The sequence below is a fragment of the Anopheles nili genome, chromosome 3 (assembly GCF_943737925.1).
Source record: "Anopheles nili chromosome 3, idAnoNiliSN_F5_01, whole genome shotgun sequence".
Classification (NCBI taxonomy): domain Eukaryota; kingdom Metazoa; phylum Arthropoda; class Insecta; order Diptera; family Culicidae; genus Anopheles; species Anopheles nili.
The window spans coordinates 73197344-73224768 of record NC_071292.1 but is presented as its reverse complement, the minus strand read 5'-3'; the positions used below and the strand labels follow the sequence as shown (position 1 = coordinate 73224768).

The 27425-nt window shown below is 45.2% G+C and overlaps 4 protein-coding genes across 7 annotated transcripts in view; 3 read left to right on the top strand and 1 right to left on the bottom strand.

Annotated features, from left to right (window-relative positions):
- LOC128727826 (uncharacterized) overlaps window positions 1-2877 on the bottom strand; it is a 30292-nt gene extending 27415 nt beyond the window's left edge. For all 4 annotated transcript variants that reach the window (XM_053821771.1, XM_053821770.1, XM_053821772.1 and 1 more), the window contains exon 1: window positions 2623-2877. In XM_053821771.1, the coding sequence (XP_053677746.1) occupies window positions 2623-2827 (205 nt within the window). In that variant the 5' untranslated portion in view covers window positions 2828-2877. The remainder of the gene's footprint in view (window positions 1-2622) is intronic.
- A 1852-nt stretch (window positions 2878-4729) lies between these two features.
- LOC128723472 (protein phtf) lies at window positions 4730-8354 on the top strand. Its single transcript, XM_053817217.1, has 4 exons — window positions 4730-6635; window positions 7064-7980; window positions 8054-8131; window positions 8205-8354. Exons 1-4 carry the CDS (start codon window positions 4730-4732, stop codon window positions 8352-8354), a joined length of 3051 nt encoding a protein of 1016 aa, XP_053673192.1.
- Window positions 8355-9537: 1183 nt separating this feature from the next.
- LOC128726797 (putative gustatory receptor 2a) lies at window positions 9538-10973 on the top strand. The gene is made up of 3 exons (XM_053820624.1): window positions 9538-10620; window positions 10700-10798; window positions 10869-10973. Exons 1-3 carry the CDS (start codon window positions 9538-9540, stop codon window positions 10971-10973), a joined length of 1287 nt encoding a protein of 428 aa, XP_053676599.1.
- A 1516-nt stretch (window positions 10974-12489) lies between these two features.
- Window positions 12490-27425, top strand: part of LOC128725654 (cAMP-dependent protein kinase type I regulatory subunit) — a 39736-nt gene continuing 24800 nt past the window's right edge. The window contains exon 1 of the mRNA XM_053819413.1: window positions 12490-12654. Within this exon, the coding sequence (XP_053675388.1) occupies window positions 12490-12654 (165 nt within the window). The remainder of the gene's footprint in view (window positions 12655-27425) is intronic.

Here is a 27425-nt window from a genome sequence, read left to right as displayed (position 1 = left end):
GATACTTTTACGAACTTCTTTCAAATATTTGCAGCTGTGTGGGTCAACAGCAAACTCACTCCACACTCTGCTGTTTATCTTCGGTAGGATAAACTAGCTTTATCGACTTGACTTTCGTTGCGTGAGCAAGAAAAAAATGCGGAAGGACTGTATTAGCTTTTCGATATGTTTTTCGGTTATAGGATAGTAAAAACGCCAGCCAGCAAGCTTAATGTGAGCAAAGTCGGTTAGAAATAATAGAAAAAAACTGATGCCCGTATAGGGTTCCTTCGTTTCCACCGTTCGAGATGCTGTCAATTATACATCCAATAAACAACAACCTGTTGGCAACAGTGTAGGACAAGCGTGGGATACGAACGGGGAGAAAATTTATAAATTTTTAGCCGGGAAAATGACAGGATACAGAGCAAAGACAACGTTAAAAACAAGCGCACCATGGTTTTGCTTCCGCGTGGTGTGAATAATTCGTACTTGAGCGATGATGCTGAACCTTTAGACCCACACAGGCGCACATAATGGTGAGGGGTCCCTACTCGAACAAGCCATCCAGGGGAGCTGGGTATTCTTAGAGAAGAGGCCGGGAAAACCTACCGCCCAATCGGCAACGGTACACAGCCGACAAGGAATTTACTGAGCGGTTGCATTCGCTTGCCCGGTTTATTTACTCGACTATGTTCTGGTGATGAGTGTATGGTACTCAGAGAAGGAAGAAGAAAAAATGTTGGGTCTAAATTCTATCGACCAAAGAAGCGATGAAGAAAATATAGTTTCCGCTGTACTTGGCAGCCGGTTGTATGTTGGTCACGCGGGCGCTAAGAATTTCCCACATACGAGAGATCGGCACAATTTTTCTCAGTTGGCCAGAAACTGGCAGGAAGAACGGGATCTAATCCATTTCCGGCTGTGACCTAGTGGACCGTACCTAGTCATCCCACGGGTGTGAAATCCCATATCCCACGGGTGCGAAAACTGAGAGCTTGCCTCGATAGAATTGGAAAAAATTAACTGGTACACAGACAGACATGCGTGAAGCAAACGGTGGTGATTGTGAGGACACGAGAAGTTGCTCTAGCACACGGCACACCGGCCCATAACCCGGAGGTCCTCCGTACGGCTTTCGGCACGGGGTCGGGTCGGTTTATTTTTGTACACTTTGTTCTGAAGCGACGAAGCCGAACCCCGTCGGGTGGGTTGTGTCCGCGTGGTGACGAAAAAATTTGCCGCCGACTTTCGTTCGCCTCGAGGACACTCCGATGGTGATGTTCATTCGAAGAGATCAGCAGCGCCTGTGACCGGGAGCGCCGGCACGAGCTTAGCATCCTTGAGTCAGTGGAAACGAACCCACTGCTGTGGGGTACATAATTCCTAAAGGAATGATATTCAAATCTTACGAAACAGTGGGTGTTTGAATGAACATGAGCTGATCTCACGTCCCTGGATCGATCGGTGATCACTTTGGACACTTTCACTTTTCCTAAGATCTGTATTTTTCCGACAGGTATTTTTTTCATCCAGGGATTGTACGTGCTTTTGATATCGCTTTTCTGAAGCGGAATTTTCATTGTTACACTCTAGTTTGCCTCGATTTCTACACACCGCTTGTAGCAATCCACGTTCACGAGAAAAAAGCACTACAATTAAGCTTACTAAGCCTCACGCACACGTAATATCATAAACACTTGCTCGTTCACAGACAAAAAAAAAGCATCCACATAGATCATGAAGACTATTTTTTTTTTAAACACAGCTCCCTTATTCTTCAACAAACCACGTGTCACATTGCTATTTTTCAAGCCTGCCCCTTCCGGGGATGTTTCGAGGTTTCTACTTCTTCTCTTCCCCAACCCTTCTGGCTCATCCTCCGCGACGCGGGCTATTGATGTTGAGTTGTTGTCTTGCCTTTTTTTGCCACCCGTATTTGCTTTTCTTTTCACGATTATTTTTAAAAATAATTTAGCTCTCACCACTCGAAACCACTGTTGCCTATAATTCCGATTGCGCAATTTCGGTGTCTAAGATGGTGTGCGTGCGTGTGTGCTAGTGTGTGGGAACGGGGTTGTGGTGTTTGTAGATTTGAAACAGGGTTTTGCTGTGTGTTTATCGGCTTTCACCTGATCTGATGCACAGAGGCTTTCACTTGGCTGAACCGCACACGTGTGAAGGATAACCGGAAGCTTGTGTTCGGTTGTCCAATGTCTTCGAGGAAGTAAGACTCATTTCGAGTAGTTTCTGCTCGACTCTTTAGGCTCACGAATCTTAGTGGATCAGTCATGGTTTCACAATGTCTAGCAGTTTGCCTGCGATATGAACCTTCGCGCGCACTTAGACACTCGAGAGAGATAGAAAGCATGAGAGACAGAAAGAAAAGAAAAAAGTCGGAAAAGCACGGACGAACCGGGTCAACTATTTTTAGCCCTGTTTTTGCACACATTTACCACAACCGAGGTGGGCCTGGTTCGCCAACATTGCAGGTCCGAAACAGAGGTCGGACATAAGGGACGGACTCTTGACAAGGGGTTAGACCCAACCGTGGTAGTAGACAGCAGCAACAGCAGCAGCACCAGCGGCAGAAATATCACACCAGGCTCGAAACATTCGACACGTTCGAGCAGCAACACTTACACCAGTACACCGCCACGTAATCCTTATCCTCTAGTAACCGTTCCAGCTGCTTCGAGGACACCTCCTCGATCGTGGCGTCAGGGGTCGCGGCCGGGGCACTGGGGGCCGCTTTCTTGGCACAGTCTACATCGCTCACTAGCAAGCTGCTCGCAACCAATAGAAAGCACAACGGTGCAACTAAACTCCTGATTCGCGGCAGAACCATCTCGTGCTGGGGGATGTTGCGCGGACTTGCTGATTCAAGATCCGCTCCGTTCAGAGGTCCGCTCGTAACTGCGGTGCGCACTTGGTGCGAACGGCTTTTCGCGGCCGGTTTGGCCGACGATCGGATGGGTTGGTGTTAAAAATAATTTCCTTGATATGCCGAGAGCGAGATGTTCGGGGATCGCGATCGTTCATGACACCGAGGAATCGCGTTTCCTTCCGACTGCCGGACCATTGGGGAGTTGGCTCGAGAGTTTGGGAAAGACCAGCTCTCTTAAATGATATCACTAGAAGTATCTTCCAAAGCATGGGAGTATGTATATGGAAAATAAGTGGAAATATACTCTATTGCATATCTTCCAGGCGTTTATGAAATGTTCCAATACGAGTACTGAGTGTTATTTGATATAGGGACGAATGTAGTTCACAAGCTCAAATTCTCGTTAAAAATAATATAAATAAAATATTTGATAACATTTTACTCGATGAAAATTTAATGAGTTTGCTTCATGGCATTGCGTTGTTTATAATTAATTTTCATGACACGCAATAAGTTCAAATACTCTATAGATTGTTATATCTATAGAAGGGTGTTTCTTTTATCGTAACTACTATAACATATAGAATAGAGATATTTCTTTTTATGTTTCTTGTTTTAGAATACGAAATCTGTTAACACATTCCGATTAAAAGAGAATACATTTGTTCGAATGATTTTTATTTTGAAATTTTACTCTAAAAAACTATTATTTTAACCTGGGTTCATTTATTGATTCGCGATAACGATATAACGATTAAACGTCAACTTAAAACCTAAAAGAATCAAAATCAAGGATAATTTACATAAATTTGCGTATCGTTTCAGATGTAAATTAACGGAAACATGTTTTGACGGAAACAGGATTTGAAAAGTATCAGCAACAACTGATGTTTAGCTGTCAATTTGTTTCTGTGTTTTGTGCGCGATTGTTTTGATCAGTATCGTATCGAGAGTGAAATTTAGTAATTTTCTTCGGAAAAAAACAGTACGTATAATGTTTTATGCAGGTGATGTGCTAAACAGAAGCAGTTAAGTCTAGTGCTTCTGTTGTTATACTGTATGAGCCAAGATTTTCTGCAAAATACATGAAATAATCCAGCTTGGTAACGTTAAGAACAAGAAGAAGAAAGTAAAACTTTCTTGTGGCTGGCTTTTTCTTTCAGATACAACTCTTGATTTTTGCGTTACTTATCTAACGAGTGTTTTTGTGATATGTAGATTTTTCTCGATGAAAACATTGAATTTGCACTTGGAAGTTTCTGAAGCATACAGCCTGTTTAGTGGTCACACGTTCTAGGTAAGTCGGAAAAGATTATTATGTAGAAATAACTTTAAACTGTGGAGTAACTGAAATAATATAGCACATGTATTGTTTACAAATCATTCTTATCGGATGATATTTGTCACTGGGATTTCCTGATATCTATATTTTTATAGTTAGGTTAGAACGAGAAAAAAACCCTTTAAATAGTGTAGCTAAAAATAGATAGAGACCATTTTTCTATACGCATTGCGTGGGCGCAGTTGCAAACAATCGACAATTCTGCAGGGTTTTAGATTGGAATATTTGATTTTTGATATGTTTTTTTTTCGGTATTGTAGTTTTTTTATACAGAAGTCTATAATGATTGATAGAATGGACACAGTCAAATCCGAAGTGTTTTAACATAATTCCAAATGCTTCTTGTTTGAAAATTGCAGAGTCCTATTTTACATTATGCTTTGGTAAAATCCAGCACAATTTTCTGTTGCAATAATTTTGTCTAGTGTCTAGCTTTACAACAAACAAAACGGTATTTCGGTCTTTTGATAGAGAATTATAATTGCTCGTTTTAGCTCTATAACGATTAACAGTATTGGAGCATGCGCCTCGATGCGCTGGTCGCATGGTATCAGAAGAAGATCGGAACATACGACAAGCAGCAATGGGAAAAAACGATCGAGCAAAAGATACTGGCCGGTATCAACCATCTGCCGCTGAAAAACACCAAGCTCAAAACCGAACTGATCGATGTCGACCTGGTCCGCGGTTCTACCTTCCCAAAGGCTAAATCGAAGCTATCCATCCTTACGGTGCTGTACCTAGCGGCGGTACGCTTTCTGCTGCTGCCCGTCTATGCTCGTTGGTGGGTGCAGCAGACGTCACCGGGCGTCTTTCTGCTGCTGCTCACGCTTTACCTGCTACAGATGCTCAACCTCGGCATCTATAGCTATCGAGTGCGGTCTGCCGTAAGCAGTCCCGATCCAAAGCAGCCCACTGAGCCAGCAGATCACATCGTAACGATGTCCGACTTTCTAATCCCGCTCGCTCTTAGCCTGCTGCTTAGCGTAATTCACTCGCAAATTGTAGCCACCGCTTCGGTTAGCAACGGGTCGTCATCATTTTCCTGCGGAAAGCTGTCGCAAAAGTGCTTCTCACATGGTGCCGCTGCAACGACGCTACCGGGCGATGCCAATGTATCCACTTCATCGATGACGCTAACCACAGGTGGTGGGTCGTTGAGCAAGAAACAACGTGAGCAACGCATCCGTCGTAAACGTCGGGTGCGCGCGCACTCGGAAACAGCGCAGCCATCCACAGGGAGGGCACCATCGGAAGATCGAGATCGCAAGAAAGCGTTCGCCAGCATGGGAGGTTCAAAATCTGCCACCAGCTCGCCGGCACGCATTGTCCCGAAGAAGGGTGCATGCAGCACGAGTAGCAGTACCAGCAGTGATGCCGTGACCAAACAACCACTCGGGTTGAAACTAGATCTCGCGATAGAATCGCACTGTGATAAAGTCCACGACGAAACAGCGGTGGGCATGAATGAACGACCAACGATTGGCATCGTTAAGTTACCGTCGATTGACGTCACGGTCACGGCAACGAACAGCTCGAGCGATCATTCGCCTCCAAACGGCCGGATATCCTCCGAGTGCGTTGGTTCGGATGCGCTGCTATTGATTCCGTCTGGATTGCGCCGGCGCAATGTAAACTGGGATCCGGCTGTGCCGGAACGTGCCCGCTCGAACGCTAGTCCTGTTAGAACGATCGAGTCTGTCGTCGATGACGATGGGTTCGAGAGCTTAAACGGTAAAAGTTCAGGAGGAGAGGACAACGTATTTCTGCAGGAAAATCACCGCTTCCGAAGGGTTCCGATCGCGAACGAATGGATCGCAAATACGACCGAACTCGAACCGAAGGAACGCTTGGGTCAGTCGGATTCTGACACGGATACGTTGAAGAATAACAATGCAGGCTTTGGTGTTCCGATCGGTGGAACCGATGGATTGCTTGATCCGCAGAGAAAAAGGATTCCGGGACACGGCTTCCACGAAGCGATTGCATCGAATGGGCAGACTGATGGGAAGGAATACATGCAGCGGCCGGTCGAGCCAGCTCCGTCTGTCGGCAACCGAGTGCGGACACGTCGCCCAAAGGATTCAAGTAAGCAGCAGACACAGTGCGGACAGGACGTCTCGTTGGATCAGGCTCGCTCATCTAAGGTGGACGGTGGGAAGCTGGCCAGTCCGGATGATAACCTAGGGACTAGCTGCAGCGACACGGACGAGGACAACGAGTACGATTTGAATTCACCGTCGCCGCCACACTTACACCACCACTCATCGCCACCGTTGCGTCATCAACCGGTGCGCTCCGCTGGTGGTCCGTCTCAGCCACAGCACCATTTGCTTTACCTTCATCGTCATTCCATGCAGCAGTTGCATTCGCATCATTCGCATTATCAGCATCACTTTCACCATCCGCCTTCAGTACTAACCGAAGGTAAAGACCTCACCTACATTCAGTGCATAATAACCAGTCGATTAAATGCTATCACTAGGCGCTACATGGATTCTCCATTAGGGTTCTTCGATCAGCCCGTATGATTTTGATTTTTATAACAGACGAAATAATTGTTTAAATCGTATTTCATAGTTGATATTTTCTCGATACGTAATGAGCGAAAAATCAAATTTCAGATGTCGAATGTGCAATAATAAGAGGAAATTGTGTGCAATTAGAGGATCTAACTTGTCATAATTTTTTGCGCATTTTTAAGACTGTACTTTACACTTCACAATCTACTTTGGATTCACAATAACGAGAGTAGTGAATGATTTTCGAAAAAAAGATCTGATTGGATCGTTCTTTAGTTTAGGATATCAGAAGAAGCTCAAACGATAAGACATAATGAAATTTCTCTTCCTTAGGTGAAGAATGCAGCTACAGCTCCGAGCTGGACCATTCCGACACGCAGAACGAACACTCGGATGAGGAGTACGAACTGGAGGATGCACCTGCAATCATCCTGAATCCAGCCTGTGGTGCGAATGACCGTGTCAGTTGCACCATCTGGGAGGCACGCGAGGCAAAGAAAGCCGAAATGTCCGTACTCGACATTTCGTCCGCCATTATCGAGCGCGTGGAAGCGATGCCGGAATCATGTGACTACGTTTACATCGGTGTTGTGCTAAGCGTTTTCCTGTCGCTTGTGCCAGCCTTCTGCCGGTTGTGCGAGGCGACGGTCGATTCCACCAACTCTACCGAGGTGAACTTCTTCGATATGCCGGTGATCCTGTTCGAGAAGGCTTCCTTTTCGTTGCTCGCAGTCCTGCGATTCGCGTTCGGTGACAGCACCTGGGAGCGGTTTGTTCTTGTGCTCGGATTCTTGCTGCGGCTCATTCTGACCTTCTTAGTATTCTTCCTGCTTGCCGTGGCCGAGCGCACGTTCAAGCAGCGTTTTCTGTACGCAAAGCTCTTCTCGCATCTGACTTCGTCACGACGGGCGCAAAAGTCGGGCATACCACACTTTCGTCTCAACAAGGTCCGGAACATCAAGACGTGGCTGTGTGTGCGGTCGTACCTGAAGCGACGAGGTCCACAAAACTCGGTCGACGTGATCGTGTCGGCGGCGTTTATTATCACGCTACTGCTGCTGGCGTTTCTGAGTGTCGAGTGGCTAAAGGATTCGGTCCATCTGCACTCCCAGTTCAATCTGGAGGCACTTGCGTGGTCATGTGCGTTCGGAACGTTTCTGTTGCGATTCATGACGCTCGGCACGAAGATTAACAAGAAGTACAAAAGTGTCTCGGTTCTGATTACGGAGCAGATCAACCTTTATGTTCAGGTACGTACATTACATTTGATCATGCCATTGCTGGAAGTGGACCATAAGATAACCATATCCGTTCTTTTCGCAGATCGAACAGAAACCTAACAAGAAAGACGAACTGATGATATCTAACAACGTACTGAAACTAGCAGCCGATCTCCTCAAGGTAAGTTGGGAAGAGAGCATGTTAGTAATGATCTTTTGATAGTAACATGAAGCATGATTTATTCAACTTGCAGGAGCTGGAATCTCCGTTCAAAATCTCCGGTCTCAGTGCAAATCCGTATCTCTACACCACCGTGAAGGTGGTTATTCTGTCCGCATTGTCCGGGGTGCTGAGTGAAGTGTTAGGCTTCAAGCTGAAGCTTCACAAAATTAAAATTAAGTAAACGAGCTCAGTCTCCATTTTACTCTTCACGGCTTGTGTTAACCCGTTGGCGTAAAATATGCCGTCTGTTTTATTACCTCTAAGGAGAAGACGATTAATAATTCTATTTCGATTTATGTATGTGATGTAGCTGTGTTACAACTGGTGTGTCCGGTTGGTAGAATCATTACAATAATGCCCCAGCACCCACCTGTCCGGGATGGGGTGTTACCTACGTAGAAACGTTTATACCTATACCTGAAACAAAGGGGATCGCCCTAACTGATTCCTAGCCTGCAGATTCTCATGCCTGACGATTTCTCGTTCTAACTATTGTAGCCGGTACAATCTGTGCCGTGAACCGTAGTAGCCTAGGGATCCTTGCACTTACACAACCTTTGGCTGCATGGCCTCTGCACACGTCAAGTATTCAGGGTTGGCGAGCGAAGGAAAGTTTACATGCGTGTGCACGATCCGCTTATCAGTACCAGCAGGATAGAGCTTTGACCGGTCGTACTCGGACCGTGTTAAGAGAACAGCTAGAACTGAGATAGAAATAATTTATTTTTCTAGGGAGCGTTAGATGAACGAGTATAGATTTTAGCAAGTGGCAAATAACAATTAGCGTAACAATTCAGTGCAAGAAAGACAGTTTACGTCGTTTTAGATGCGGAACGTGTCGTTTGGCGATCAGGCTGGGAATTGTGTGTTTTGCTAGCTGTGTATGTATGTCCTTGGTGCGTAACTGGCCCGTGACGGCGTGTCGATTCGATGTTTCAATCGTTAACTAACATAAGTGAGAGATGTTCCAGCAGCATTAGATTTGATCTATTTTAGCTCGAAAAGTAAAATGTTGAACTTGACACGATAGGTTTTTTCGTATGCTCCGAAAATGAAGGGTGATGTATATTATCCGAAAAAGGACCAAATCGCACGCGACAATAGGAATTAGGTTCTAGAGCGTTCTACAAATGAATCTTGCCCAAAACATGAAGAGAAACAGGTTGTCTGTTCCCACAGTTGCAGTTGGGTAATCGGTTTCCATTACCGTTTCGTTAATGGTCGACGTCGATTTGCGTACCGATGTGTATAAAAGGACCTTCAGAGGGAATCGAATTGCTCATAATATTCCGTTGTAAAGACGGTGTTGTGTTAGGAAAGTGCTCTCAGTATCAGAAAAGAAGGTAGAAGTGCAATCGAGCAGAATGAAGAACAAAATATCCTTCACTTCGATCACCTCGATCATCGAGATGAATATAAAATTCTATCGTTTCACGGGACTGGCGCCGTTTGAGCTGCACGCGAACCGCGTGCGTCTTTCAAAGCCGCTCTGCTGCGCGATCGGTGGTTTTATAACGCTTTACTGGACGTCCATGGTGTCTTCTATTGTGACCAGCAACCACGCAAACGACCGGATTTCGCGCATCTCCAATTACTTCCAGCTGTTCACCAACGCGATCATGCTAACTGCTATCCTGTTGATGCCAGCCTTTAGCCTGCGCAATTTCGCCGAGGTAACTCGGGCTCTCCGGAAGCTGGAGCACGATTTGCAGAAGGATGCCATCATGAGCAACTATGATCAGATGGCCCGCTGGAACATTGGCATTATAGCTGGCACGCTGACGGTGCTGCTCGTGGTAACTGGGTTCGACTGCTACGTGGCGGTTTTTAGAGGGTTCATTCGTGTGGATTATTGGATCATCACGATATTGCCACAATTTGTCAATGTGATCGCGGTCACACAGGCGGCCCTGCTGCTATTGTACATCAACGGGCGATTCCGGACGCTCAATCAGCTGCTTCAAGACGAACAGCATCCAGTCGTGGGACGGAAAGTATTCGTGCAGCACGATCGAATGACGGGAGCTACAGCAATCGAGCCGAAAAAGCCCACCCTGCACGTGATCGAATTGCATGGCTGCGGCATGGACGAGGCGACTATGAAACATCTCCAGCTTCCGAAAGTGCTATATCGTTACAACGATCTGTACGACATATGTAAAATGCTTGATCGGTACTTCGGGCTACTGTTTTTACTGACGTTTACCTCAATTTTCATCGTGACTACAATACAACTGTACTACAGTTACACCATAATGTACTGGTTTACGGGCGAGAATGGATTCACCATTTGGTCGCTTATGGTTTGTTTGAACACGATTTTCATCAACCTCGGGGTTCTGCTCACGATCGTGCTTCTTTGCGAGAAGATCTCTAATAAAACCAAGCAAGCCAACGATCTGCTAGCTGATCTGCAACTTCGAGGCTCTCGTCACATGTCGTCCGAAGTATGGTGTTGCTACAGAAAACGTCTCATCCGTAAGGCGTGATGTAATAACTCTCTTTCCATTCATTCCTTTCCATCAGGAAGTCATTAAGCTGACGGTACCGTTCCAAGCACCCAACAAGGTGTTCAAGTTCTCAGCCATGGGGTTCTTCGTTATCGATTGCAACATGCTTTGCGGGGTAAGTAGTCATTCTTGTACGAATGGCTGAAAATATAATTTGTAAATTTGGGACTATTTTTATATTGCAGATGATTGGTGCAATTACTACCTATTTGGTTATATACATCCAGTTCTACATTTTATATGCGGATGAAGTGAAGAAATCCACGTTTGTGTCTCGGTTCCAGATTTAATGTCTGGGTCATCCTTGAATTTAACGCTGAACATTATTTGTTGTAATGGTTACTATTGCCATAGGATCTGAAATACATTCCAATGATGGACCATTATCTATTACTCCAATATTACAATAGCTCTGTTTTTTACACTTCAAAAAGATGGAAATATTCAAATACTATTTAAAGATGATACATGGATTTTGAGCATTTAAACATCAACGTGTGGTTATAAACGTATTCCCGTGTCGCAAGATATTGACAAAAAGGGAAAAAATATATAAAATATTCAAGTGATAATTGCTATTCATACCTACAGCCTGTAGCTCGTTAGTTTATCAATATATTCATACAACTTCAACCTGCAGTATTCGAATATAATTCTAGCGCAGGTTAGAAAGATTATCGGACACCACTTACCTAACTAGAATGCAATTTTTCTAGCGGGCACACGTTGTAAACAAATTAATTCCATCTACACTCTGCGCTTTTGACAGCTGGCAAGTCATTACTGTCAAATGCGAAAAGAAATGAACAAAACATTTATCCCCTGCGCTGCGATAGGTCGTGTGCGTTGTTTTCTGTCGCGTTTTTAGAAATTCCTCATTAATCCCCTCTAGTTTCCTGTTGTGCAGCAGCAGTTAATGCAAATACTGTTTTCGCCGACCGATTTGTGTGCATTCAAGTGACGGAGAACAAACGGAACTACCCTGGGGAGTGCAACGTTGCCTTTCCTTCGCGAGTGCTATCGTTCAGATGTGTAATTAGATCGCGAATCAGCAGTGCTTCGAGCTGTTGGTGAAACTGTCCACATCTCAGTCGACATTAATGTAGGTGGTGTTAAAACGCCCCATCTCCTTCACGTAGAACTGCTGCATTTTTGTGCGTTTGTCGTAACCTCAGTGTCCTCGTAGTGCGTTAGCTCAGTCGTAGCGACCACCTGCACCCCTTAAAAAGTGTGTCCCCATTTCGCAACCCAAGTGATTGTCACGAGCGTCAACAACTGGTCAGATTTCTTATGCCACCCAGCTCGCTTGCTGTGATTATTCTTGCGGTCATCACCGCCCGATCTAAGTGAGCCTACGAACAAACAGCTGTCCAGTGCCAGCGGGTGCATCCCCTATCGCCACAGCACAGCAACCATTGCTCGTGGTTACCGTGAAAGCCTCTTCTCGTGTTTCCACCATCATCCGGAGAAAGCGAACGACGTTGGGTGCGGAAAGCTTCCCCAACATCCATCTGCGCGAAGCGAACCCTTTTGCATAAAGACGCCCTGCGGGTACTCGTCACTGTGGCCCTTCGCTACCGTTCCCTGTGATCAGACCACCCGCATCAACGGCTGTCGATTGCCGTGAGCAGCAGGGTCCCTTCGTGCGTGGGTTGGGCTGCTCTTGCGTGCGATTGAATATTGGGTCGCGTGCGCGTATTGGGTTCGTGATTGGATTTTCTCATCAGCACCACCGCCGGTCGGTCGGATCACGTATCAGACTTGAGGGCATCTTCTACTGCCAGCGCAATCGAACCGGCTGCTGAAATGTCGACTGCACAGGAAGAGGAGCAGCACCTGAGAGACTGCGCGTCGTACATCCAGACGCACCGCATCCAGCGGTTGTTCAAGGACTGCATCGTCCAGCTGTGTCTGTCCCGACCAGAGAATCCGATCGGCTTTCTGCGGCAGTACTTCCAGAAGCTGGAGCGGGTAAGTGGAACCTCGGCAACGAGTCTTGTTCAATTTATAATTACCACTTAGATTGATTTGAATATTTCATCTAAACAACTTTTGGGGCGATTTGTGGTCAAAACTTTTTCATTTGTTCCCTATTGCATCACGGTAGTTATGGTTTTGAAGCATTCACTGTTCATTGGTCTTGTAGTGCTGAACAAATCAGCTCGTATTTGATACGTATTAATACTAATACGTATACGTATTTGACCGATATTATTAAATCAGGACATGATTCAATTGCAAACGTCCAAAAAGGGGTACTTTGAAATGTAGCTTAGCTTACCGTCAGACAACTATATTATGTCTACTTCTATGCCTCATTCCTTTTTTTTATAAAAAAAAACACATCAAGGGTTGCAGACAAAAAACTCATTCGCAAATTCGCAATGAAGCGTTTCCCTTCGTCGAATCGTTAATGGCGGTGGTGATTGGAGATGCTGATGGATGATGCTACCGAGTGGAGGGCTATTTGTACTTTGTCCCCGCCGGTCGACGAGCGACCTTGCACGTTACATCGCCAAGCAACGTTGCAGTCTGATGCTGGGTCAGACCCTTCTCCTCATCTCACGTTCAAGTCCCCATGTTTTTCTCTGGAAGCGATGTTTACGCTCCCGCGCTTTGATTTGCACATGTGATTGTCCATGTAGGGGCCAGACGCGATTCAGAAACAAGTAGAAAAAGGGAGAGAGAGAGAGAGAGAGTGTGTTAGGGTGTCTATTAGTGACCTGGTCTGGGAAGGTGAAAGACGCCGCTCAATCATCAACGCCTGTCGTCGTGATAGGTCGCTCGATGGCCTACATGAAAAGTGTGTAAATTATTTGAATAAACTTTGTCACTCATCTCATGCCCGGCGACAAGGCAAGGTGTACAGCAAATCACAACCAACTGAGACGTACCCATGGCTCACCTTTTACTCCACCATCAGTGAAGAACCGGTTCGATTGACCTTGTCTGAGCGAGATTCGATCGGTGAAAATCCCACCATTCGTCTGGCGTCAATGCCGTCTTTATCAGCCGGGCTCCTTCACCCATCCAGGTGAATGGCGTGTACTCACCGAACCTCTTCGTTCACATGCTTTCCCCATGGGAAACCTATCAGAGGGCGTTTTTTTGCGCGGTTCATCATCAAGATTGCACTTCTGCACAATGTCGACAATGTGATCGTGGCATCGATACGCTGGAGGCTTCAAACACCTCCTTGAGGCAAGAAGTCGACTTCTTGGCAAAGATAGTGCAAGTATTTTTTCATTAAAACTGGCATCTGACCTGTGTATCAGTTGCAAGTAAGCGCATGGAGTCAAGAAACACACCTTAGGCGATGAACGGGGTGTCCCGAGTACTGTTCTGTTCGAGAGACGTTTGGGTGATTTTAGAGGGAGGTTGATTATTAGAGGGAAATCAACCTCCGATCAAATCTCTTTGCTGATGCACTTCACTTTCAATCGAACTCAATTCTCATACGATGGGCAAGCTGAAGAAGAGGAAATAATTGGGCCAGGAGGTCGATCTTCAGGAAGCATTTGCAAGGAATGTTGTCTATCTTCAGCCAAGGCGCTCGTTATCCTTGCTGTGATAAGCCTCTGTACGTGCACGCGTGCAGTACAGAAGCTTACAAATATTGAAGCTCGATGCTTTGTTTCGCTCCGAGTTCACCTGAAAGATAGATTTCGCGCAAGGGATAAGGGATCACCAGACACGCAATTCTTTAGGTATCATCTGCAACGGAAGTCTCGCCATCGTTGATGAGGTCATCAAACAGCCGCATGGGGGTGTGCTTTTGCCATGTGTGGGATTCGCATCCCTCCAGTCGAGCGTTTCTTCCAAATCGCTAGACGCCAGATATCCCCTAAAAACTGCAATAAAGACGCCACGACCCCGACGATGACGTGACCTCGGGGACAGTGACGTTACGACTTGCTGGCAATCGAAGTAGCCTTGCGCTGCTTTCTGGGGTTGAAGCTCGTTTCGCAGTTTATGGCAGCCCTTTAACTATCGTCTGATAAGCGGGTGTGCGGCAAGCGAGCTAATGAAATCCCGCCGTAAGCCACCGGTCAAGTGGAACGTGTATCTGGTCAATCGCACGACACGGCAGCAATCAGTGATAAGACAGGGTCAGCTTTTATGATGGTTTAACTAGATTTTGGCTACAAATCGGTTCGATGGCTCCTCGGGGTTCGATGCATCGATGGTAAAAAGTAACAGCATACGAAAAATCACAGAAAGCGCCAGACGTGTCAGCAATCGCTTTGGAGTTTTTAATCGACCGCGATAAAGCATAACGACGTGTACTTGAGAGTCTTGAACCCATCTCCGGTGAGTCGTCAGTTTTTCACGTTCAGTTCAGCTTCAAAAAGAATCGCTTCAACCCCGGGACCCGGGAAAATGGTGTGTTGAGCTCCACAAAAAGAAACATCTGCCATACTGTTTTTGCCAACCTCTTATCTGCTTGCTTGATCACGCCAAATCCGATTTGCTCTGTGTCGTTGCGGATTTGCTCCGCTTAGCGGTTTGATAAGTTATTTTTCCTCATTTTCCACGTTTGTTTGTGTTGCTTTTCATTTCTCAAACACGTTTCCAGGACGCAAAGCCTTCACTGCAACAGGATTTGATTTGGAGCATCCTAGTGTTATTTAGTCTGTGTTATGCCCCTGGTGGCCGATCACTTTCCGGCTTCACCCACGCTTAGTTGGCACAGGCTGGCTTCTCAGAAAGCTCGGTTCGATGCAGCGTAGGATGTTGGTTTTGTGGTCGTCTGAAACAGGTGTTTTTCCACCTCGAAGTTTCACGCTGCAGTCGGTTTTCATGCGCGTTGGATGTGCACACGATTCACGTCGGGGCTCCACTTTGTTACAAAGGATCATTTCCGTTTTCACTGTCACAACCTTGTCATGGTGCCAGCGAAGGTGCTGTGGGTGCTGATTTTCCCATTGTGGCTGCATGCATCGTGTGACTTTCAAGGCAAAGTAATATTTGTTCCCTCCCGTCTGGTCGTTGCACAATTGGCCCTATGGCCAGTATCGTTCACTACTCCCACCTGAACTGTAAATGGGGACCGCCCACGAGGATGGGCTTTCGAATGATGTGTTTCTCCCATAGGGAAACTGCGCCTTGACCGGAAGCGTTTGCTTGTTCGTCTCCGAAAGTTTCGTCCATTTCCTGGGGTTCAAACGTCGCTAGAAACATCCTTATTATTCGGGAAATGGTGCATTTTCCTGTACCCAGGTGGTGCATAAATCGAGTTCCACGGGAACGGGTGGTGATTAAAAATTAATTACGTTATTACGAGGAGGGTGCTGTGAAAATTTTCACTGCCATTACTCGGCTGGGGCGTCGTAATAAATGTGGATAATTAAGGTAGCCACAGGCCGGAACGCTTTAAGGGCATTAAGGATGTATCAAATTGCTCGTGGGCCGATGGGTTCATGATGATCTTCGGTCGTAATCCAGGGTGAGCATTATGGTTCATCAAATTCGAACAATTCGTCTGCAGAAAGCGATACTGAGTGTGATGTAACGTTAACGATGGATAATGAATCCAATTTCAATAATTCTATTCTGTTCGACTCCAAAACACCTGGAGAATGGAATCGAATTAGTACCCCGAGAAATATCGCCTGTGTTTGTGTGCAAAAAAGTGAGCTCCGGAAATTCCCGGGGTAGTGATGAAAATAGCAACACAACCGTAGCTCAGCTGGCAAGCCCCCCTTTTTCCGAGAGTCGTTAATGTCGACGTTAATTGATCAACTTTATTGAATGCCGAACGTCCGAACGTCGAACGTTTTTGTTGCACTCAATGATGCGTGGAAGATTGGGTGTTTGGGTGGGAAACACATTTTCCAGATCACCAATTACTGGCACCACGCTTCGGCGGTGGTGGAAAACGAACTTAACGTGGCCGTAGCGCGTTGGTGGCTCACTGGATTATCATCTCGTTGAGCGCTAATCGTGAGAATCGCGGTCGTTGTGTGCGGATTACACGAGGCTCGATTTACACATTACCAGACGGAGTAGATTGAATTGATGTTGTTTTGGGATAAATGTGGTGCTGATTGTGGTTTAATCTAGTTGGACCAGTTTGCTATTGCAAATTGGCAACGAATTTTGTTTGCTTAATGTTCAAAAATAGTCTGCTGCAATGGTCACGTAACTGAGCAAACAATTTACGTACTATTAGTACCAGCATTTTGCAACCTTTCGCATATTTAACTTGTGTTTGAGGTTCTTATCGGTTATGTTTGAGGTGTAATGATCGTAACGCAACGTCGCCGTAATTGTGGGAGCGAGATGAGACGACATACAACACCCACTCAGTCGAGTCCCGGAGTAGGCAAGCGTTTCGACATTCTGCTTGTTTGCTTAACTTATCTGCGATGCTTTCACCTTCGAGGTGAATCGTCTTCCTTATCGAGCTCGAGTCAAAAATCGATGCGAAATTAATACACGTCGTCATAAAGTTAGAAAAAAATGTATAAGAGTTGAAAAGAAATCAAATGTCCCCGCGCTAACCTCGCCCTCACACACCGTTTTCCTTTCCTCAATGTGTGTGCTTGAGCTTCTTTTATCCGCTGGGGAAAATGGGATTGAAATGCGATTACTCTTCAACCCTATCTCTTCGTGTCTCACTGCTAGCGCTACATCCTTCCCACAGAGGGTGAAAAAGGATTGTGTGCTGTGACACCTGTCGCTGGTATCGTTCCCCATCGCTAGGTGGCGCTTGGAGTTTGTTGACACATATATTCCTGCTCTCGTTTGCTTGTGGGATAAGTTTTGGCAAATGTTTACACCACCCAGCGAGAAAGGAAAATGAGGAGCTGGTTCTCAGCGGGGTTGCAACGAGGCAAGGCCCTGAGCATGGAAGCGTGGGGTTCTTGTGGTTTTGCTATCTAATCACGGGTGCTTGGGTTTACTTTTCCCCTACTCCATCTGCGTTTAGCGCGGGCTGGTGGCTTTTGGTGACTTAGCGGATCGATAAGCAATTCGTTGGAGAAATGTTGGATCCAACCGGTATTGATTATTAGATAAAATAAACCTGATAACCCTTTCCCAGGCCGTTGGACAGTTTTCGTGCCGTCTGCCTGTGAGACTTGTTAATAGTTACCACAGCGTAGTGCACTTTGGAGTTGTCTTCCTCAAGGGAAATATTATTATCTAACTTTGAACGCTAATTATGCAAATTTAGCCAAACCGCGTGTGCAGAAAGACATTGAATTAAGGGTGGATTCAGCCACGTGATTGGAAGCCTAGTGCTGGTTTTATTTGAAAGCCCGCGAGGGTGGTCCCAGAAGTGATTAAATTTAAACGAGCATTTTTAAACCGCGTGGAGGGAAACCTCTGGCACCAGTTTCTCGTTCGAATGGGCAATCGGTTCTCAAATCGACTCGGATCGTTGTTTGGCATCGAGAAAACGTCGCCCGGAAGCAGCGACCTGCCCGACGTGGCTGGTCCTTCGAAGCTGTATGATTTAATCGAATCAACCGATCGATCGTCGGTTGAACCACCATCGCGAGTACCCTTAGGAACGGAAAATCCTACCAGTGGGACCTCGCGGGGTTTGAGTCGCGTTCGATCGTTTTTTCTGTCATCGGCCACCAGCGATGGAGACGCCCTGTCCACCGGAAGCCGAAGGCGATTTCGATTTTCCACCATTCGCCGTCGACGTGGGCAACCGAAGGAAACCACCACCAGTGGTGAAGCGGTTGGGGTCATGAAAAGTACGGCCACTGAATGTCTGCTACCGGATGGTCCTGGCGATCAAAGGGCAAACCGGTGGATCCACCGGTTGCCCACGGCGTCGACCCAGGGTACCGATCTGACCGATGCCCGAGGTCCTGAACCATCGCACGAAAACAAGGTAAGCTTTTTTGTTTTACAGCAGCTGGGTGTATGCCTGTGTGCGTTCGCTTGTCTGCTTTAGCCGCGTTTCCTATGCCTGGAGGATGTTGGAAAAACATCCTTCTTGCGAGCGAAGAAGATTGGTTTGCTGGAACGCGTTCACGGGTATGGGAGTTCGTGAAAAAGTTTTTCCCCATTCCTTTTCATGCCGTTTGAAAGGAATCCGAACCAAAAAAAGCTCAGTCCGCGCTGCTCCGACGATGAGGCAATTAATTATGGAGGTCCTTTCATGCGGCCGCTGTTTGTGCTTGTTTGACGTTTCTTCGTACGCTTCTGCAGAAGAGCCGGTGATGGGAAAGTTTATTGCTTGTTATCGTGCGTTGTAGGCCTGTTGAGTGTAAGCGTCGATAAATGTCATCCTGCCATCCTACCAGTTCAGCTGTTATGCTGTTTTTTGTGCGATCCTACACCAGAAAGCGGGGACTGAGCGAAATGTTCAACAAAGGCTTACTTTTCTTTTATTAAAACGGAATTACGACAACTTCTACAAAATCCTACTTCCGCTAATCGGATAGCGTATTTTAACAATGCGAGATGTACGCTAGACCGCTATCGCGTCTGTACTGACGGAGTGCGAGTGCTGGTAGAGTTGAGTATGATTTGGTCCGATAACGAGCGTTGCTGGGGAAGGATGTCGATTGTACAAACGATTTTTACGTCTATTGATTCCCCACATGTCGTGCGTATGTTTTTATGCTACAGTACACCCTGATTTGAGGCCCAATTATTCCGTTCCGATGGAGAAAATGGGTATGCTTTTATTGCGCCGTTGAAAATGTCGTTTCTATCATGGTTCGGGTTGGGGTGCGTTTTCCATGGAAATACATTGCGTTAGCGAACGTTCTTACGATTGTGAAAAAACCTGTTGCATTCGGAACTCTTGCTCATCCCTTACCAAAAGCTCACTGGGTTGGGCTTTCGACGTGCGAAAATGATGGCAGTGCTTGCTGGGAAGAGCCTCTAGCATCGAAAGCCCTCTAGCAAAAAGCTCACGTTGATGTGAAAGTTCACGTGGAGCGAGCTTTCCATCGTTGCAGAGGAAAATCGTACGATGGTTGAAGCGAGCCGGGAGTAAGTTTTCTCATATTTTCCCTCCATAATCGCTGCATCTCGCTTGGTTTTTGCACAATCTCTGTCCTTTTCTCTCTTTTTGTATATTTTACCCACACACATCTACCTTAAGGGTATGTTTTGATGACGTCAATGAAAATTCCGCGCGCGCGATCTTTGCTCGTGTTGGGTCAAGCAATGTTGGAGCATCTCCGAGCCGGCTTAGCGGTGTTGGTGTCTTTCTGAGAGAACCTACCAGCTGGGCGGAGAGACTTTCTCTTGTTTTCTCTGAATTTTCTATTTGAAGGTCATCGATGGGAAGCGAATGACCACCGTTGGGCAATGCCAGAAGGTGGCATCACCATATGACGCTTTTCTTTTGTGTGTGGGTCTCACGAAATGGATCTCGTGCACGTGTTCACGTGGGTATTTGCTGTGTGTTGGTGTGTAACAGTTTGAAGGACATGTTTTTTGCAATCGTGGGAGAGAGAGTGAGTGAGAGAGAACTTAGTAATAGGATGGAGGTGGAATTATCGATACCATTACCACCACACTCACGGAAGCTTAGTGCCAACTACAGGTACCGCAGAAGAAGGAAATTGAATGGACTAAACACGCCGTTGCCGGAACCGTGAGAAATCGTGCAGGATGAGCAGATGTTTTTAGGTGTGTGTGTGAGCACTTGTGTGGGTGATGTTTTTCTTTCGTTCGTTTCCTTTCTAGCCGGTGTGAATGTGGAAAACGTTACCGATCCGTTCACACGCAAGTGATATCCTGCTCCTTACTTCCTTCTCGTTTTGTGATATCCTTCAACTACCATCACTGCCTCTCACTCTACATCAATATACAGTTCGGATGCCTTTATTCTCGTTTTTCCTCCCTTCACGGTTGGGTTTCTGAGGCTGGGAAAGCGGTGCCTAGAGCATCCTTGTTCGCAGGGAGTGCTGCTGGGATGCGACCACAGTTCGCTAGTGACGCTTTCCGTGAACAGTTTAGAAAGCGCCATTACTAGCGTGTGACCCTCTTTCTTCGTTTTCGCGCGCTTATGAGCATTGCTTTTCCGGCCAGGCGGGAAAGCCCATCGCCCACCGACATTGCCGTGGTCCGTCGCATTGGTTTGTGAAATGCTGACGTTATTCTCTTCTGGTGGAAGTTTTCATCTCGTTGCTTAAATAAGTTTGCCCTGGGCTCGTGCGTGTGTTTGTGCAGATTGCGGTTTAGGTTATTGCAACGCGAGCGTATGTGTTTTGTGTGTGCTACCGGAAGCTTTGTGAAAGCAAAAGGACAAAAGGAAAACGTGCATTATTTTTCCCGGGTGTCCTTTTTTCCTCCCACACCCCCTCTTGTTATCTAATCGTAGCGAACGGACAAGAAGATGCCCAGCGAGAGTGCTTCTTTTCCCGGAATCTAGTTTCTAAGAACAAGCTTCTGTAACGAGAAGACTCGGATGTTGCCGCCAAAATGTAGTTCCTGAGGTACATTCTGAGTGGCTCCACCCAACCGTGGCTGGATATCGTGCGAGTGCGATTAGTGTTGCGAGTTTCATCATGTAGACGGCTTAAGATCATCAATCGGAATTAGCAAAGGCGGCATCGTTCCAAAGCATAAGACAGCGCGAAACAAAGGGTCTATTGCTCCCCAGTTCGTTTCATTACCCTAAGGACCATAGCCATTATTTATTTATCGTCTGACTTATACATGTGAAGCTGGTCGGCAAAGCGCCACTAGAGCGAACGTTTCCATCGGTGGTGGATCGTGACCGGCATCGAGTCACGTATCCCATCATGAAATCGGTTTTATTTGTCCGTACCATGCATACCCAGGCGGATCTGGTTTTTGGCTTAGGGTGAGTTTAATCAGGTTACGATCCGATACTCACCTCACATTCTCGCCAACGTCTAGCATAATGATGTTGTGCCGCTCAGCTGTTCTACTCGGACATAGGCCGGCCTGTTGGACATTCCGCGAGCGGGTCACAGGAATCGAATTCATTTATTCGTACCAATCGAGCGTCAAGTAGAGTAGGTCGGCTCGAGGTGATTTTCATGTGGCGTTTTGAGACCTCCTTCTCTCGCAATGGTGGATTGGCGCCGTGTAGGACCGGCGTTATGACGCATTTCGGGGTCTTTTGGCCCGTTTCACATTGCTTCCTTTTATGGGTAGCTGACTGAAGCTTCGAACAACACCCTGTTGCCCGCAACCGATTATAGTGTGTCAGCCCTTTGCCTTTTTCCTCAGTTTATCCATCGTGTGGCGGGAGTTAGGGTTTCGTCATGACACAGGCTGAATTATCCCGAGTTTATGGTGCTTTATGGTAATTAATCATTTGGCTTTACGAACCTCGGCCATTGCGCTCGGTCGCTGGTTCGACAATGCGGGGAAAGACCCCGATTTTCCGAGACAGTTTAGTGTGTCACACTTACATACCTTCATTCTCGTGGAACACCTCTTACTCCCGCAGCAAATCAAAAGAAAATCAGGTGTAAGCACAATTGACGCTTGTGCTTCGTGTTTCTGGGCGTTAGAGGCCGTTGACGAACATAATGGGAAAATTTTACTTTAGAAACTCGCACCTATGGGTTTCATTTTTGGCTGATGTTTTCCAGACGCGGCTCCTTTCGGGCGACACAATTAATTTATGACGCACGACATTGAGCCGGAATGATTTTTCGCTTTTCCGTACCGTGAGCAGTTGAATATGGGTGTGTGAGTCGCGGTAGTTAGCTTTTTTGTTCACTTCTTAACTTACTTTTCTACTTTTTCCCTTAGACGCAAAGACGTGTTTCAAATTTCATGGATTATTGATTGCCCATTTGAAATCAAATCTTGTTTCGGATTACAATAATTTTAATGTTACAGTCATAGTCATAGAAATAATTTATATGTTATTTATATAATTGCTTAGAGTAGCATTTTAGCATGGTAATGTAAAATAATCAATTAGGAAAACGATCGATTGCTATTCATATATTGCTTTGATTGATTGATAATCATATATTGCTAGGGTTATGGCTTCAAGAAATTCTAGTGAAGCCTATATGCTGCCCTTATATGTTTCTTCCCAAATAGGGCTAAGTAATCCACAACAGCTTTTGCAAAGCAAATGTTTACCGCAGTGCTGTTTTCCGTGATGTTACACATTCTAGATAGAATTATTTACATAAAAAAAGTATCTTCCAAGTTAATGTAGAAGTTGACTCGGTTATTTATTTATTTCCCTTTGCGGTTGGTTCTGAAAAAAAACAAGTTCCTTTATTAAACTGCAGTCTTATCGAGCTGAATAATGAACGAGAAAGGGTGTCGTCTCTTCTCGTTTATTTGTTCTGCGAAGAGTGTCAGTTTTATATTACCCATAGCGTCGAAACCTTTCATCTTTGATTCTCGCAATTTTGTGTCCCGTTCTTCGGGATCGAGCGATCCGCAGCCGGTAAGAATAGCATATTTTGTTTGTACCGTCGAGCAGTGCAAAAGGTCACTTTCCTTGAAAAATAACGATGGAGTAGCAGCTCGGTGGATTTAGGAGAAGAAAATAGGATGAAGAAAACGCTTTGGCCGCGTGGTATGTTGTTCGTTACCGGTATTTGTCTGGTTTGATGTGCCTGCCACCGGTGTCCGTGGATCGTGATTTATTGACTCACCGACGGGTTTGTTCTGCAACTCTTTGCATTATGTTTTGCCCCGTCGCGTCTGCAGCGCTTTGTGGTACCTCTTGATTCGATGGGGTATGATTTTTATGTTTGCGAAGGGAATTTGTTTGCGACAGGAGGTGCCGGTTTTGACTTGTGTCGGGAGAAAACGATACTCCTTGTCGATACTTGGAATATTCAAGAGCTCTCATGCGTTTTATCAGTATATCACCAACTTTGGCATACGTGTTATGCTTTCTTCTTGTTTTTTCTCTGTTTGTCTTTTGATCTCTTTTGAGGAGATCGACGACACCTAATTGCAACTGCTTCTTTGAGATGCTCATCATATGATGTATCAGCAGCGAATTGGGGTTTTCAGACATCCAGACATTAAGATACAGAAAACATTCAGACAGTCTGAAAAACCAAGGTATATGTTGCTCATTTTGTCATAACATTCAATAAGCACATGTTGTATTGTGCAGTATTCTAATTGGAAAGCGAACGACTGTATAGGATAAAAAAATCATGTTGAAAATGCTTCTATTATCCGATGGAGGCGCCTGGTGCGTTGTAGAAAAGATGAAGAAATTGATTTCATACATCGTTAAGATTTCTTCATCATTATAGGGATGATATATGAATGCATGAATGATTCAGGTGGCTACCTAAAGAGTGGAGTGGTTTAATCCGAACTCTTTAATAGCATATCTGCTAATTGCTACTTACCGCAAGCTAAGCTGTGTGCAACTGTCTGATTCTTAGGATTGTAACACGACCTTATTGCTATTCAGGTCGATTGCTTTCTCGCTAAACGTCGAAGCTATTTAGTATCATCATCTACCGTTGGTAACCGCTGTTACTTTTCTCACACCCGCGCTAGTGTTACCTCTTGGTATGGGTGTACGTATATATTTACCTTGGAAATCGACAAGCTGTTGTTTGGTAAATTATTCAAAATTCACTTCCGCTCTGCGTCGTATTTCAATTTTTACTTAGATAATTTTTCCCCATTAGACATGCTTCGGAAACGGTAGGACAATGTTTCCATAAAGTAGGCGTTTCTTGCAAATTTATTGAAAAATGTTTTCATGTATTAGTATGAAATGTCAATATATTTGCTCAATCCTACGCATCTGATCGTTATTTCAAAGATGAAAAATAATGAAAAATCATGATTATTGACCTATCGTTTGCACAACATTCCTACGCAAAAATTTAATAACTCAATTCGAAAGAATTTAATTTATTGGAAGGGCTTTTTGAACAGCTCTTTGGTAGGAATTCCGATACGGCTCGATTTCTGAGGTAACCACAACATTTTCCAATAATAAATGAAGCGTAATACAATAAATGAAGTTCACATCAATTGAATCGATATTTTCCATTTGAAAAAATAATAATAAAATATGTAAAAAATACAAACCACAATTTTGTTGGACAGGTAGATATAAATCTCCAAACAATGTACTAAAGCGAAATATAACAGGCACACAAACATGACGTTTCTGGACTGACGTGGTTGCTTTCTAATCCACCAACTGAGACCGCGTGAGCTAAATCGAAATAAAAATAAAACCCTTGTAACCCTTCGCAATTTCCATGCTAATGTAACGACTTCCCAGGCTTCCATTGCGATATGGGATGATGTTTTTACGCTCTATCTCTCCTTCGTGGCACTGCTAACTCGTTGACCGTTTATTTCGATTGGTTCCGTTCTATTTGGTCAACACTGAGCGTGACTCGCACAGCAGCAGTCCTGATACGGCTCCGATCCATGTTTCACATGCTCCTAAAGAGATTCACATGGCATTCGATGCGCTTGTCTGTCGTATACAATGGCCTTCAGTTTGGACGTTTCGTGCTTCCAGAGTTTTGGCATCGAGTAATCGTGGGAACGAAGTATGCGTTCGTCTGTGCTTCGCGAGAAATGCGTGGCGCCAATCGTCCTTTGGTAGGGAGAGTTCTCTTTCCATTTCGAGATGGTGTGGGATGCCTTGGGACAGCATGTCGAACGATAAAATTTGATTCAAGGGCGGCCGAAATCAGTGCGTTCTGAATCGCATGTATCAAAGTAAGCATAGGGTAAGGATGCTGGACGATCCTATGCTTGAGTGCCAGAAAGGGAGCAACTGGGAAAAGTAGGTCGTATACTTGAACCGGAAATCCAAAATGGGGTTAGAAGATGGATTTGCCATCGATTGCACGTAGCGTACAAAAAAATCAGTCATAAAACGGGATGCTTTATTTATAAAAGATTTTGTTAAATTCCAAAATATTTTCTATTGAACATTGCACAACGGTGTTTTCGAATTAGTACAAAGCTATGAAGGAACCCATACTAAGGTGGATCCGGTCGGGATGGAAGTCAGATGTGAATAAAATATTTCGTTCATACCGCTTTTTCCTGGGCGATAAATATTTCACGTCGCTAATGCAAACGGAAGCGATTTTTTTGTTGTTTCTTGAGCACCGGTCGACTTTGCTTTTAGCTTCCCGCAGGACCGGGTGGGCCGTGAGAAAATTTAAATACGTTGTAAAGACGAAATTAATCAAAACTTTTGCAAGGGGTTCGGTTTTCTACATTCTCTAACTTTTGTTACTGATTGTGCTGCGAGAATGCTTTGAGTGAAAACATGCACCGTATTTGATGCTTTGTTGCTGTTGCGTACCTTACAATTTTGGCATTTTGGCTTTCCCAGTACGTGTAGTAGTTGTAAAAAGTTGACAATTTCATTTTGGTTTTAAGCTCCTTCTTAATGTGCTTTCAATGATGAGCTTTCGTTTGTCACCGACGCAAATTTGGAACGTGAAAATGTTCATTAATTAGCGAGTTGGAACAATTTAATAATGAAACATTTTTCCATTCGCTCGCGTATTCCATACGTGCGCAGAGAAGCAATTAAAAAGGGAATGCCCTTCTGTTGATGTGACCAACAAATAGTTTATGCTGGTTGCCGATAAACAGGACAAGGTCCGGATGTTTTTATTTCTTCCTCTCTTTAAAGCTCATGCGAAAGCAACCTAGTGCATATTGCGAAGCCGTTGCACTCAAGGACGCATCGGATTAGCATCGTTCCCTTGGTTGCAGCACCGGATGAAGTGCATCTGCTGGCGAAAGAAGCAGATTCGCAGAGGTTCCGTTGCATCCACAGTATCCCTTTACTTCCGGTGAAAGTGCATAATCGTGTCTTCGGGTGTGTTTTATCGTACCCGTTTGGTTCAGAGAGCCGTTGTTCTTCGGCACGGAGTGGTGATAATGCTGCAAATGGCGGTGTACCCGATGAAGACTACATGTGCCACAAAAACACTCTCATGTGCCAGAGAGAAGCGAGTTTATATATGCCGGTTCGCTTTTTTGCACATTAAATTTCAATATTGTGTGCATACGATAGAGACGAAGCCTATCCACTAGGGCTCGACAGGATGTGGTTGGAGTGAGCAAAATAGTTTCATTTTAATCGGATCAAAACGAGAAAATCGATTTCCCCACAACACCCGTTGCTCAGAGTGTACTGAGTAGGCGAGGTTTGCGTTTGGAAAGTGGTTGAGTCATGCCTTTTTTATCTTTAAACAGACCGAAATCGCACCTTTTAATCGATTTCAATGGGTGTCTCATAGTGTTACTTTGGGTACTGTTTTCACGGGTAAATTAATAGAAAAAACAAAGAGCAAATAAATGCTATCCATTCATTATGATATTGATTATGGTGGAAAATAAAAATCAACCCCCCACTGTTTGCAGCGTCACGATCACGATAGGATCAATTTTAAACCTTCCCTAATGCCTACCTAAACGTCTCTAATGAATGGTTTTCGGACGCCGGAATGACAATTAATGACCGTGAAACTAGCTGCTAATAGCACAGGGAAAGGTGACCGATTGGAAAGAGTTTTCCTTCCTTTACGTGTGTGTTTGTGTGTTTATTCCATTTTCCTGGAAAGCGTCAGCTGCTCCCAAGAGGAAGACAGTAGAAATTGATCCCTGGAGATGGTGCTGTTCAATACCGGAATTTGAGCACTGCCAGGAACACAAACAAAGTATTTTCGAGCAACAAAGGAAAGAGCTTTCTAGGGATTTCCCGATACAACATCCCGATTCTGGTACATTAAAAAAGCACCGAAGGGAAAGGACGCCTTGATTGATGGTGGCCATTGATTTTGGGAAATCTGAGA

Coding starts and splice junctions, on each gene's coding strand:
- LOC128723472 (XM_053817217.1), top strand. CDS start 4,730: ATGCGCCTCGATGCGCTGGTCGCATGGTATCAGAAGAAGATCGGAACA. Junction 6,636..7,063: donor GCCTTCAGTACTAACCGAAG/GTAAAGACCTCA, acceptor TCTCTTCCTTAG/GTGAAGAATGCAGCTACAGC. Junction 7,981..8,053: donor AGATCAACCTTTATGTTCAG/GTACGTACATTA, acceptor TTCTTTTCGCAG/ATCGAACAGAAACCTAACAA.
- LOC128726797 (XM_053820624.1), top strand. CDS start 9,538: ATGAAGAACAAAATATCCTTCACTTCGATCACCTCGATCATCGAGATG. Junction 10,621..10,699: donor CTCGTCACATGTCGTCCGAA/GTATGGTGTTGC, acceptor CCTTTCCATCAG/GAAGTCATTAAGCTGACGGT. Junction 10,799..10,868: donor ATTGCAACATGCTTTGCGGG/GTAAGTAGTCAT, acceptor TTTATATTGCAG/ATGATTGGTGCAATTACTAC.